The sequence below is a fragment of the Hyperoodon ampullatus genome, assembly GCF_949752795.1.
Source record: "Hyperoodon ampullatus genome assembly, chromosome: X".
In the NCBI taxonomy this organism is placed as follows: domain Eukaryota; kingdom Metazoa; phylum Chordata; class Mammalia; order Artiodactyla; family Ziphiidae; genus Hyperoodon; species Hyperoodon ampullatus.
The window spans coordinates 34,243,182-34,256,175 of record NC_136913.1 but is presented as its reverse complement, the minus strand read 5'-3'; the positions used below and the strand labels follow the sequence as shown (position 1 = coordinate 34,256,175).

General features: G+C 43.5%; 1 protein-coding gene across 1 annotated transcript; it reads left to right on the top strand.

Annotated features, from left to right (window-relative positions):
* Window positions 1-555: 555 nt before the first annotated feature.
* Window positions 556-1,194, top strand: LOC307069360 (ferritin heavy chain-like; the record flags this gene model as incomplete). Its single annotated transcript, XM_079727657.1, has 1 exon — window positions 556-1,194. One exon carries the CDS (start codon window positions 556-558, stop codon window positions 1,192-1,194), a length of 639 nt encoding a protein of 212 aa, XP_079583783.1.
* Window positions 1,195-12,994: the final 11,800 nt, after the last annotated feature.

Genomic DNA, 12,994 nt, shown 5'->3' with positions numbered 1-12,994 from the left:
CCTCCATTCAGAGGAGAAGACTCTTATGAAATGGGCGTCCCAACTGTAGATCAGATTCATGCTAGTTACCTTGGCTGATCACATGACTCCTTTACTCCCAGATACGAATGGACAAATGTTTGCCAGATATTTGAGGAAAGTCAAAGAGAAGATCATGATGAACAAACAGAACTATTTCTGGAGAAAAAAACAACTATAATACAGGAAACGGAAGAGAACAGTACCAAAAATTACAAATTCATATTCTCAGAATTTTAAGGAAGACAATGGGTTTATAAAATGAGAACAGGGTGCTATAAGAGGGTGCAATTAGAGAACAAGAGAAAGTCCTTGGAAACTGAAATATTTTTGCAAAGTTAAAAACTTAATAGATGCCAGGTGCGCAGGTCAAAGTCACCCTGCCTCACCCAGGCTGTGATGGAACGTGGGTGCAGCGTCCGTGCCCCGCCCACCCCACGTGACCACTTCCGGCAACAGAACAGCAAGCCCACCGCCTAACTCCCGTAACGGACACCATTTCCGGTCTGTCCCAGAGCGGCCGCCCTCTTCGACCACATGGGAACGCTCCGAGGCAGCGACCGCAGGCCCCGCGGCTTCGCCTTCACCTTGGCCTTCACGCCCGCCACGATGCCCGTGCTGTCCACCATGAAGCAAGCGCCGCCCTCGCAGGTGCGCCAGAACTACCACCCCGACTGCGAGGCCGCCGTCAACAGCCATTTCACCCTGGAGCTCCACGCCTCCTTTGTGTGCCTGGCCGTGGCCTTTTACCTTGACTGCGACGACGTGGCCTTGAAGCACTTCACCCGGTTCTTCCTGCGCCGCTCCCACGAGCACAGCGGGCGGGCCCAGGGCCTGATGCGCCTGCAGAACCAGCGCGGGGGCCGCCTCAACTTCCAAGACATCAGGAAGCCAGTCAGTGACAAGTGGAGCAGCGGCCTCAAGGCCATGAAGTGCGCCTTGTTCCTGGAGAACCGCGTGAACCAGAGCCTGCTCCACCTGCACCAGCTGGCCACCGACAAGAGAGACCCCCACCTGCGCCACTTCCTGGCAACTCACTACCTCAGCCAGCAGGTGGCGTTCATCGGAGAGCTGGAGGGTCATGTCACCACCCTGAGCATGATGGAGGCCCCGGATGTCGACCTGGCAGAGTCCCTCTTTGACAAGCTCACCCTGGGCGACAGCGACAAGAACTGAGCCTGGATTGGACCTCCCCAGAGCCACGGGGTGACCAGAGCCCTGGTCACCGTGCCTGCCATGCAGACGGCAATACTGCCCTTGCAGAAGAAGTTCGCTTAAGTTTTTGGTTTTATGGGGTTTTTTTGGCAACAAGTGCAGGACTCTCTTTTCCTGGACTTTACGTTATCACTTAAGTTTTTTTCTTCCACTTTTTCCGTTTCTTCCAATAAAGTTATTTGGTTCCTAAAGAAATAAAGGTCTCTCCTTGGTTCCTGTGTGCAAATCGCTCACTTTTTAAAACAGGTATCCAGGAGGCTCTCCACCCACCCATGCCCCACCCACATGCAGCTCAGGATCTCCACAGAGGGAGGGAGAAGGCATTCCATGGGGCCCTGGAAAGTGCAAAATCCATCTTCCCCTTATAAACAATGTGGGTATATGGGGGGTGGTGAGGTGAGGCCCTGCTGAATGCGGGTGCCTGCGAATAGCAGGAGTATAAAAACACGGTATAAAAATCACAGTAGCGTTGCTTCTGGAGGAATGGGATGGGACAGGGATTAAAATAAAGGGTCCTTCAACTTTACCTGAAAACTCTGAGTTCACTAAAATATGTAAATGTTAGTGTTTGTTGATTCTGGGAAGCAAGATGGAGACCCCAGAAGCCAGCTTGGCAGGGTCCCTCTTTGACAAGCTCACCCTGAGCAACAGTGATAATGGTAACTGAGCCTCAGGCTGGCCTGCACACAAACATAGGGGTGACTCCCTAGTCACCATGCTGGACAGGCAGACTGCCCTTACAACATGTGCAAATGTAGGTGTTTTTACTGTACTCTTTCTTCCATTAAGGTAACATGGTACCCCAAACCCCAAATTACCTCAATAGAAGGACTGAAAAATATAAGGTCCAGGCTGAAGGTCAATTTGTGATATTGAATATCAAGTAGAATATAGCTCTCTGAAGGTGAAGCCAAGTTATTCTGACTCTGGCTGCTTTGAAGAATGTAGAGGATGAGGACAGTTGAAGCTGAAAGACCAGTTAAGAGATCACTGTAGCAGCCCAGAGACACAATGGGGGCTTGAACTGCAGTGTTGGTGCAGGAAATGAAGAGATGCAGACAAATTTCAGATGAACTGGATGAGTCTACAGGATCTGCTTTATGGACCAGAGGTGAGGAATGGGAAATGACGAAAATAATCTAGCCTCAAGTTTGGATTTGAACACCCTGGCTGATGGTCGTGCTATTTATTAATCTGGGGGTGTTTGCAGGGGGACTCGAGGGGCTAGGAAGGCGTGTCATGTAAAATCTGAGATGCCTATTAGATACCCAAGAGGAACTGTCATGCAGGTAGCCAGAAAAATGAATCTGGAGCTCAGGGGGATGTCAGGTTTGGAAAAATACATGTGGGACATATTAGCCTATACAATATACATAGATGGGTTGAGGTCATGGAGTAGATAAGCTCACCAGAAAGGAAGTAGAGAGTTTATGGCACAGGCGGCCCCAAACCCAGAGCAGCCAACACTCAAGAAGATGGGATGAGACACTGGAACACCTAGAGAGCTGCTGGTCCCACTTGGACCACTGCCTCATTCCAGACCGTGGCCACCTGTGTCTGCTCAGAGTTTATCTCAAAATCAGCCTGTTCTTACTCTCAGTGTGGTCTCTGCTTTCTCCCTTCTCGATGTGGAGAGGCGTGAGCCTATTACCTTGTCTTCTTGACTATAGGTAGAAAGACAATTATTTCCCAGTAAAAGGATTTCCCAAGGAAACGACAGACCTGCTTTTCTATGTTTGGTTTGGTTTTGTCTTTTCTGTTCCCCTTTGGAAACTCTTACCCTCTCTCAGTCCATTCTCTATTTGAGCTGATGAAATCTGTTCCCATGGAAACCCTAAGGTTGTCTAGGTCCGAGAAAAAATACTCAAAACATATTGTTTCTTCTGTGTCGTGTATACTTTACAAAGGTCAGAGTTAGAAATTTTCAGACTTCGTATCCTATATTCAAAGACACATGAGTAGCTTGAGTCATTTTAGAGTTACTAGATTGCTTTTAACTTTTACTGAAATATGAACAAGTTTAGCTAAGGAGTCATTTTTTTCTACATTTCCCTATAACTGTGCTTCAATACTTTCTTAAAAATGAGGATTATGGTCCTTTGAGTTTAGTTTCCAGAAAATGGTGTTGAATGGTATTTTCCCCTTTACTCTTTTTAGTCAAATTTGTTTTTTTTCACTCTTCCTCTGTCTGCTTTGAAGTCCCTGCTATCTCTCTGATACAGCCTCACTACATATATATATATATATATATATACGTATATATATATATATATATACGTATATATATATATAGATATAGATATAGATATGTATATATATATACACATACATATATATACACTGTTCTGCTCTAGATATCAGGAAGCACAGGCTGAGCAGCTGTTTGTGAGTGTTTACAACTATAAATTGACTGAAGATCCTTCTTACTCTCCTGTTTTGGAGAAGCAGTTCGCTGTCTTGGATCCTTCACCACAGGTTGACTGGATTCAAATCCCAGTTGAGCCACTTACTAAATTGGGGGAACTTGGGCATGTTATTTCACTTCTCTGCACCTCAGTTTCCTCATATGTAAAACAGGGATAATAAAAGTGTCAACCCCATTGGAGAAAATATTTGCAAATGATGCGACTGACAAGGGCTTAATATTCAAAATATACAAACAGCTCATACAAGTCAATAACAACAACAACAACAAAAACAACCCTGTCAAAAAATGGGCAGAAGACATTTCTCCAAAGAAGACATACAGATGGCCAAGAAGCACATGAAAAGATGGTCAACATCACTAACTCTTAGAGAAATGCAAATCAAAAGTACAATGAGGTATCACCTCCCACCAGTTAGAATGGGCATCATCAGAATATCTACAAACAACAAATGCTGGAGAGAGTTTGGAGAAAAGGGAACACTCCTACACTGTTGGTAGGAATGTAAATTGATGCAGCCACTGTGGAAAACAGTCTGTAGGTTTCTTAAAAATCGAAAAATAGAGCTACAGCATGATCCAGCAACCCCACTCCTGGGCATATATCTGTAGAAAACTATAATTCGTAAAGATACATGCACCCCAGTGTTCATAGCGGCACTATTTACAACAGCCAAGACATGGAAGCAACCTAAGTGGCCATCGACAGATGAGTGGATACAGAAGATGTGGTATAGGTATACAATGGACTATTACTCAGCCATAAAAAAGAATGAAAGAATGCCATTTGCAGCAACACGGATGGACCTAGCGATTATCATACTAAGTGAAGTTAAGTCAGACAGAGAAAGACAAATGTCATATGATATCACTTGTATGTGGAACCTAAAATATGATACAAATGAACTTATTTACAAAACAAAAGCAGACTCACAGACATAGAAAACAAACTTATGGTTACCAAAGGTGAAGGGGGGAGGCGGTATAAATTCGGAGTTTGGGATTCGCAGATACAAGCTACTCTACACAAAACAGATAAACAACAACGACCTCCTGTACAGCACAGGGAACTATATTCCATATCTTGTAATAAACAATAAGAAAAAAGAATATGAAAAAGAATACATATGTATAACTGAATCACTCTGCTGTACACCAGAAACATATTGTCAATCAACTAAATTTTTTAAAAGCCATCAAACCCATTGGGTTGCTGAGATTAAATGAGTTAATGTTTTCTAAATACGTACAACAGTGCCTGGCACATATAGGACATATATTATTTGTAAGCCACCACTTATCATCATTACCATCATTATCATTCACTTACTGCTAAGTTCATTTGTGGTGTTTATGCCTTGTTGATGAAAGGATTTCACCTTTATACTTTGCCACTAGGGGTCTCTCTTGCCTTTCGACCAACTGTGTCACTCTGCATATCAAGAAGGAGAAATCCTTCCCAGCTGCTTGGCTGCCAGTGGCTGCCAGGCTTCAGGAGGGTAGATGACTGTTTTCAGTGCCCCAAGCTCAGGCCCAAGCCTGGAGGTGAGTTTTGCTGTGACAGCCCTCTGTGGTAATTCCCCATTTGTCTCAACCAGCCTCCTGTTTAACTCGGCCCCTAGAACAACTGTTCTGCTTATTCTTCCCTGACCCAGGTGGCCTGAGCCTCCCTCCTCTTTCCATCCTGAACTACAGTCCACTCCTCAGAGGTGGCAAAGACTGAAAGGATGAAAAGCTAATCCTGATCCCACCCATCTTCTGGAGGTTTGGACCTGAAAAGGAGAGGAATGGGTGGATTGGAAGGGGAGAATGGCCAACAGGGCTACCGATGACATAATAACGAAAATTTAGGTCACCACGCACTGGATTGAGCACAGAGGTTCTCAAGCTTTGCCGCACCTTAGAGCCACCTGGGAGTTTGTAGAGCTCTCGATGCCCAGGACACCTCCAGGACCAATTACATCAGTCTCAGGGGCAGGACCAAGACATCCCAGGTATTGAAAGCCAGTGCAAGCACCTTGCTACTCAAAATGTGGTCCCTGGACCCGCAGGACAGTGTCATCTGACACTTTGTTAGAAATGCAAAATCCCAAGCTCTACCTCAGACCTACTGAATCAGAGCCTGCATTTTAACAGGACCCAAGGTGATGAATAATAGGCACATTGAATTTTGCGTAGCATTCTTCAGCATCCTATTTGTTAAACGTGGTGGCTGCACCTTGGACTCGCCTGGGACGCTGGAAAACAACACTGATGCCTCGATTTAACCAACTCATTCAGCCATACCCTCATGTGAGTACCAGACCAAGCACAATAAAAACATACCAAGCACAATAAAAACCCGAACAACAATGATTGAACCAACAATTATCGATCACACACACATATTTACATACTAGCTTTTGCGCAATGTGCTGTTTTGTCACAAACTGGTGTTTTCAGAGTATGGGTTGGCAAACTACAGTCTGCAAGCCAAATCTGGTCCCCAAGGGTTTTGATAAACAAAGTTTTACTGGAACACTGCCACACCCAATCAGTTACCTATTGTCTGTGGCTGCATACGCACTAGCACTACAACTGCAGAGTCAGTCATTGCAACAAAGACCGTGGGGCCTGCAAAGCCTAAAACGTTTCAGAAAATCCTTGCCAAGCCATGTTTTACAGTAATTTGCCACAAGCCCCGAAGTCATCTCAAGCCATCAAATATTTTAAACTTTTCACCTGTCTTTATGCAGCTCTTTGTCTTTTCCCGTTTCCTTCCATTTTCTTGTCACTTTCAGTGAATATTCTAGAATGACTTGGATGTTTATAAGATTTTATACACATCCCTAACCCTCACATGCCCCAGAATTGTAGTTGTCACCTTCCAGACTGACATCTTTGCGTATTTCACAAAGTCAACCTGTCAACTTTCTTTGTGTCTACAGCTTCCTGGGCTCCACATGTGGCTTTGTTAATTAAGGACCAGCAGTCATCTCCCTTCTGGGAGCATCAGAGTGGGACTAGCCATTTTGAGTCTCCATAATCACACAGTCATCACACAAGCTGTTTAAAGTGTACTCATTTTTAAGTTACTGCAATCTATTCCAATCATTTTTCTTACTGTGAGTCATTTAAGTTTCATTAATATGCAAAGCGACTGCCTTGCCTGAGGAGGAATAGACTCCTTCCCTTTCATCTGTATTTTAACGTTTATTTTTTGGTAACATTACTTTTGGTTTACAACATGTTATATCTGATATTAACTAGGCCACATGCAACAAGGAGATCTATTCTCTTTTTTTTCTGTGCGCTAATTCCCTGGGCATGATTTTCTTTCTCCCCAAAGTTTAATTTTTCTATAAAGTTGATGGAGAAGTAAAAGTTCCACCTTAAAATATTTTTTAGAACCGTAATCCAAGAAATAAACCTAAAATAAAACATTCTAGGAGGCAGCATTCAGGCAGCTTTGGAAATTTTTAGCCAAATGGCCCAATTAAAAGAGCCAAGAATTTTTAGCCAAATTCTTTCAACAAATTATCCTGGATTCTTTGAAGTTTTCTGTGCTATGCTTGGCACTAGGAATATAATATGACTCGGGCACAGTTCCTGCTCACAAGCGTGGTGCAAAAGATGGACACACAGAGAGATACCACCAATCTATCTGAGGAAGAGCTAAAAGAGGAGGCTTACAAGGTGCTCTGTGAGTGCAGGAGAGGAAAGGGGTCTAAGTCTTACCTGGGTCCTAGGCAACATCCGCTGTGGAGGTGACACTGAGTCTTCAAAGAGGAACTGGAGTTCTACAAGTGGAGAACAGTGGAAAGGGTATCTTAGCTATGTTCATTTACTGCAGAGGAGCCAACAGAGTGGGAAAGGTTACAAATTCAGGAGTGGACTGGGATACAGTTAGTGAAAGAAGACCCAGAGGAGACAGGGGAGAGGCGGTGGATTTACGCGACACAGGAGGAGGGAGAGATTTTTCCCCTTTAAGGAACTCTACCAAAACTCCTCTCTCAAAAGGAATCACTGGCTTACTAATTCACGTTACCATGAGTCTCTTTTCAGCACTTGCTCTGCTTGATCATTCCGTAGTTCTTAACAGTGCCCTTCTTTTCTTACCTTCCTTGTCCTTTCGTGGTTTACCTAAGGTTTATCTAGAGAGAACTATGTAAAGCTAACCATCCTCCTGCATTCTGCTGTTGGCCTCTTCAACCCTTGCTCAATATATATTTCCCCTCCAATTCAGCCACATCCATGGGCCAGTCATATTCTCTCTCTCTCTCTCTCTCTCTCTGCCCCCACTCCCAGGTGCTTCCATTGACTATGACGTTTGCACAGCCATCTGTGAAACATCTCCTTCTGGATGTCCCCAGAAAACTCAGATTCCACAAGTCCCCAGATGAACTCACTGCCCCTTCACTAAACTCCCCCTAGATTTGACACACCTTCTGGGAGTCTCACGAGTAAAACATTTCCGAGTTGACCCTAGACGTCTGCTCTTACTCAGTCTGAACATCTCTTTCCTCTCCATTAGCTCTTCTCTTACCTGACACCCCCATCTTTTTCAGGCTCTAATCTACGATCTAACAACTTCCATAATCTCTGTATTTGTCAGGGTTCCTGGTGGCAAATCACAAAATGGGACCCTAGCTAATCAAAACAGAACAGGCATTTATAGAAGGATGTCTGGAATATTACTCTGCCATAAAAAATGCAATAATGCCATTTGGAGCATCATGGATGCAACTTGAGGTTATCATACTAAGTGAAGTAAGTCAGGAAGAGAAAGACAAATACCATATGATATCACTTATATGTGGAATCTAAAGTAGGACACAAATGAACCTATCTATGAAACAGAAACAGAATCACGGATGTAGAAAACAGACCGGTGGTTACCAAGGGAGAGGGGATGGGGAAGGGATAGAGTGGGAGGCTGGGGTTAGCAGATGTAAGCTTTTATATATAGGATGGAGAAACAACAAGGTCCTACTGCATAGCACAGAGACCTATATTCAATATCCTATAATAAACCATAATGGAAAAGAATGTAAAAAAAAAAGGAAATATATATATATATATGTAGAGCTGATTCACTTGGCTGTACAGCAGAAATTAACACAGCACTGTAAATCAACTACACTTCACTAAAATATATATATATATACAAACAAAAAGGAAACATGGTGCTTGCTAACCAGAGGGGAGGTCAATACTTGTCCCATTCTTGTTTGGCCTCTGCCTGTGGCAGTTCAGTACACTACGTGCTCTGTGCTGCCATGGTTATTCTAAGAGGAGACCAAAGGCTGGCCTATGGAAGAGGAGAAAGTGGACTAGCAGCGGAAGGAGAAAAGTGGGCACCGAGGCCAGGAGATGAAGACCGGAGAGAACCAGAAGCAGCGGGGTTTGGACAGAAGCTGGGCGAGCAGTCATCACTGCAGCCTCGGGGAAAAGGAAGGGACAGAGACCGACCTTCTCTGACTCCTACAATTGACTTGTTCTTAGTAATAACAATGACGGCGGTGATGGGAGGATTTGAGGGTATTCATTTTATATATCCAGGGTCTGTGCTTTTAGCTTCTCTCCGTTGCTCTTCACCAGAGACTGCATTTTCTTTCTTTTGGTTCGGCTGTCTGGGCTTGTAGTTCCACCCAGAGGGACTGCTTCTGATCACCTGTCACCTATTCCAGGGGGGACCCAGGATAAACTCCATGGTAACGGCTGAATGCAACGATAGGGAGGATCACGGCTATCTTCTTTGCCAAGTCACGGGAACCCTTGGGGGTTGACTAACCAGGCAGAGTTACTCTGGAGCAACTACGGAAAACAAAGAGTGTGTCTCCACTCTCTGGGTCCACACCCCGGGTTTTGGAACACAAGCCCATTCAAGAAGGAACTCCACAATTCTGGCATATTCAGGGAAAAATCATTTTTAAGCTGTTCCACTGACTTTGTGAACCACTGCCACCCTCCTTGGAAGCCAACCAACAGCAGTATAAGCTGAGCAGTTGACAGCATAGGTTTTGGCATCACGCACACCTAAGGTAGACTGTGTCTCAGCTACTAAGTTCTGTTGCGTGGTATATTCCTCCAGGCATACATGTCAATACCTCATTGAGCATCCTGTGAAGAATCCACTCTCACAGGAGCAGCTGAGGGCAATGCAGACTTTCTTAAGATTCCACAGTGGAGATCAAGAAGGAATTTATAACATGCTACCCAAAGTAATCAACTTTAATATCTCTGACATTTATCTTCTCCCAAATCCCTTCTTAGCCTTCTTTGATACAATGATTTTCTCTCTGTCCTTCCTCCATACAGTGCCCAGCGTCATTGGCTCCATTCTTGTCATCCTCACCCCTACTTATTTTCTCTTCCATCTTGCTACGCAGCGTCCCCTCCAGATCTCTGGCTCGGAAATATAAAAAGCTCTCCAGTTAACAGGACCTTTTCAGAAGGCAACTGGGATTACCTGGTATTGGTTGCAAGAAGCAGAGGGAATTATTTCTTATGTCTCATGTTTGTGTAAAGGACCTTTCCTTAACTGGAATTTCTTTCTGTGTTTCCACTTCTTTCCTTGAGAAAGAAACACATGGGAGCAACACAGCTAGCTTCTCTCTGCTCCCTTGTCCATTCCTCTTCAGGGATGAAAGAGTAACTTTTCTAATCAGAGACAGTAGGAAAAGGAACACAGTAGGTCTGTGTGGCAGCCCTGGAGGGGTGCCACTCGGATCCCCCTTCCAGAAAGAACTTGACAGTGAGTTGCAACAAGTGAAGTTAGTTGACAGCCTCCAGAGTTTGAAAGCCATGTTCTTCTTCTTGGGCAGCCCCAACCAATGACTGAACATAGCAGGAGTGCCGAGGCCTGGCATTTCAGCCCAAAGTGGTACCCCTTTAATAGACAGTGCTTGCTGTGGAGCTCCCCAATGGGTTGGCAGACATTTTGTCAAAGGTGCATTGAGATCCCAGGCTCTCCTGCCCAATTGTGCTTTCTCCTTCTTCTATCTTTCAAAACTTTATGTCTCAATAAAATTTTTGCACTCCTGTGTCTCAGAGTCTGCCTCTCAGAAGACCCACCTAACACAGTGTGGCTCTTTAGCTTTACCCCTTCTGTCCGTCTGTCTCTCTCTCTCTCTACCCCGCCACCCCAAAGATTCACCCTCTCTCACAAACTCCCTGTGGTAAGTTCCCCAGGAAAGGTTTCCCCCTGCAAGTGGGAGGCTGCGTTCTCAGACATGCTGTCAGGAAGGGAGGTTCTGGGGGACTCATTATGGCCATATGTTCCGTTTCATTGTACAATTCAATCTTAGAGTGACAAAGCTGATATTTTTCTCTCTTATCTATTTGATTCTCGTGTCTTATGTCTCAACTGGTTTTTGGCTCAAGAGGGAAACAAAGAGCTGATTTATTTATTCCCTTGACTCACTCCAACATGAATAGAAAAAAAAATTCTTACCTGTAATTTGGAATACTTGTCATTAACACAACATTGTAAATCAACTGTACTTCAATTAAAAAATAATAATAATAGAAAAAATGTCAGTGGGCAATTGTGGGCCACATTTGAGGTGTTGGTTTAGTTAAGCCACATAACTAGTAGTTAATCTACTAAACAATTATTTGAGACCTATTATGTGTTCCAAAGTGTTGACAGGGGAGGGGGGAATAAAACACTGTGCAGCCCTCACAAAAGTACACTCTCGTTGGAAATAAGCATATAGAAAGAGTAATGGCTATTAGTTGAATTGACCAAGGGAAACTAGGTCGGGAGAAGGGGGTCAAACACCTTTCCCTAAAACGTCCTTCAGTCCAACAAGGAAAGGCAATGCACATCTCTTCTTTACCTTGACAATGAGCTATTGATCTTTCCCACTGAAAAAGGATGGAAAACCACCTCCATATGCAGAAATGTCATCTATAAGTCAGAAGTACAGTACTGAAATCAAGGGTAACATAAAAGGCCATAAGCAAAATGAAAAGACAACTCACAGATAGGGAGAAAAGATTTGAAAATGAAATAACCGACGTGGGATTAATCTCCAAAATTTACAAAGAGTCCATGCAGCTCAATGTCAAAAAAAACAAACAACCGAATAGAAAAATGGGCAGAAGACCTAGACATTTCTTCAAAGAAACGTACAGATGGCCAAAAAGCACATGAAAAGATGCTCAACATCTCTAATTATTAGAGAAATGCAAATCAAAACTACAAGGAGGTATCACCTCACACCAGTCAGAGTGGCCATCATCAAAAAGTGTACAAACAATAAATGCTCGAGAGGGTATGGAGAAAAGGGAACCCTCCTACACTGTTGGTGGGAATGTAAATTGGTACAACCATTATGGAGAACAGTATGGAGGTTCCTTAGAAAACAAAATAGAGAACTACCATAGGAGCCAGCAATACCACGGTGGGCATACATCCAGAGAAAACCATAATTTGAAAAGATACATGCATCCCAATGTTGACTGTAGCATTATTTACAATAGCCAAGACATGGAAGAAAGCTAAATGTCCATCGACAGAGGAATGGATAAAGAAGATGTGGTACATATGTACAATGGAATATTACTCAGCCATAAAAAAGAATGAAATAATGCCATTTGCAGCAACATGGATGGACCTAGAGGCTGTCGTACTGAGAGAAGTAAGTCAGACAGAGAAAGACAAATATCATATGATACCGCTTACATGTGGAACTTAAAAAAAATGGTACAAATAACTTATTCACAAAAGAGAAACAGAGTCACAGATGTAGAAAACAAACCTATGGTTACCAGCAGGGAGGAATAAATTGAGAGACTGGCATTGACATATACACACTACTATATATAGAACGGATAACTAATAAGGGTCTACTGTATAGCACAGGGAACTCTATTCAATACTGTGTAATGACCATACAGGAAAAGAATCTTTAAAAAGAAAAGGATGTATGTGCAACTGATTCACTTTGCTGTACACCTGAAACTAACACAACATTGTAAATCAAATCAAATCAAATCAAGGAACATGTGCCATGGGAAAAAAACAAAAAACCCCACACACATTTCTCTTATAGTTCTGTAGGTCCGAAGTCTAACACAAGTCTCACTGGGCTAAAATTAAGGTGGATTCAGGATTTAATTCCTTCCGGAAGCTCCAGGGTAAAATCTGTTTCTTTGCCTTTTTCAGCTTCTAGAGGCTTCCAACATTCCTTGGTTTGTATCCGTCTTCCTCAGTCTTCAAAGTCAGCAATGCCCATCTCTATCACTATTCTTCCACAGTTACATCTTCCTCTGACTATTAACTGGGAAAATCTCTCCTCTTTTACGAACCCATGTGAATACATTTTGCCCACCCACAAAATCCATGAC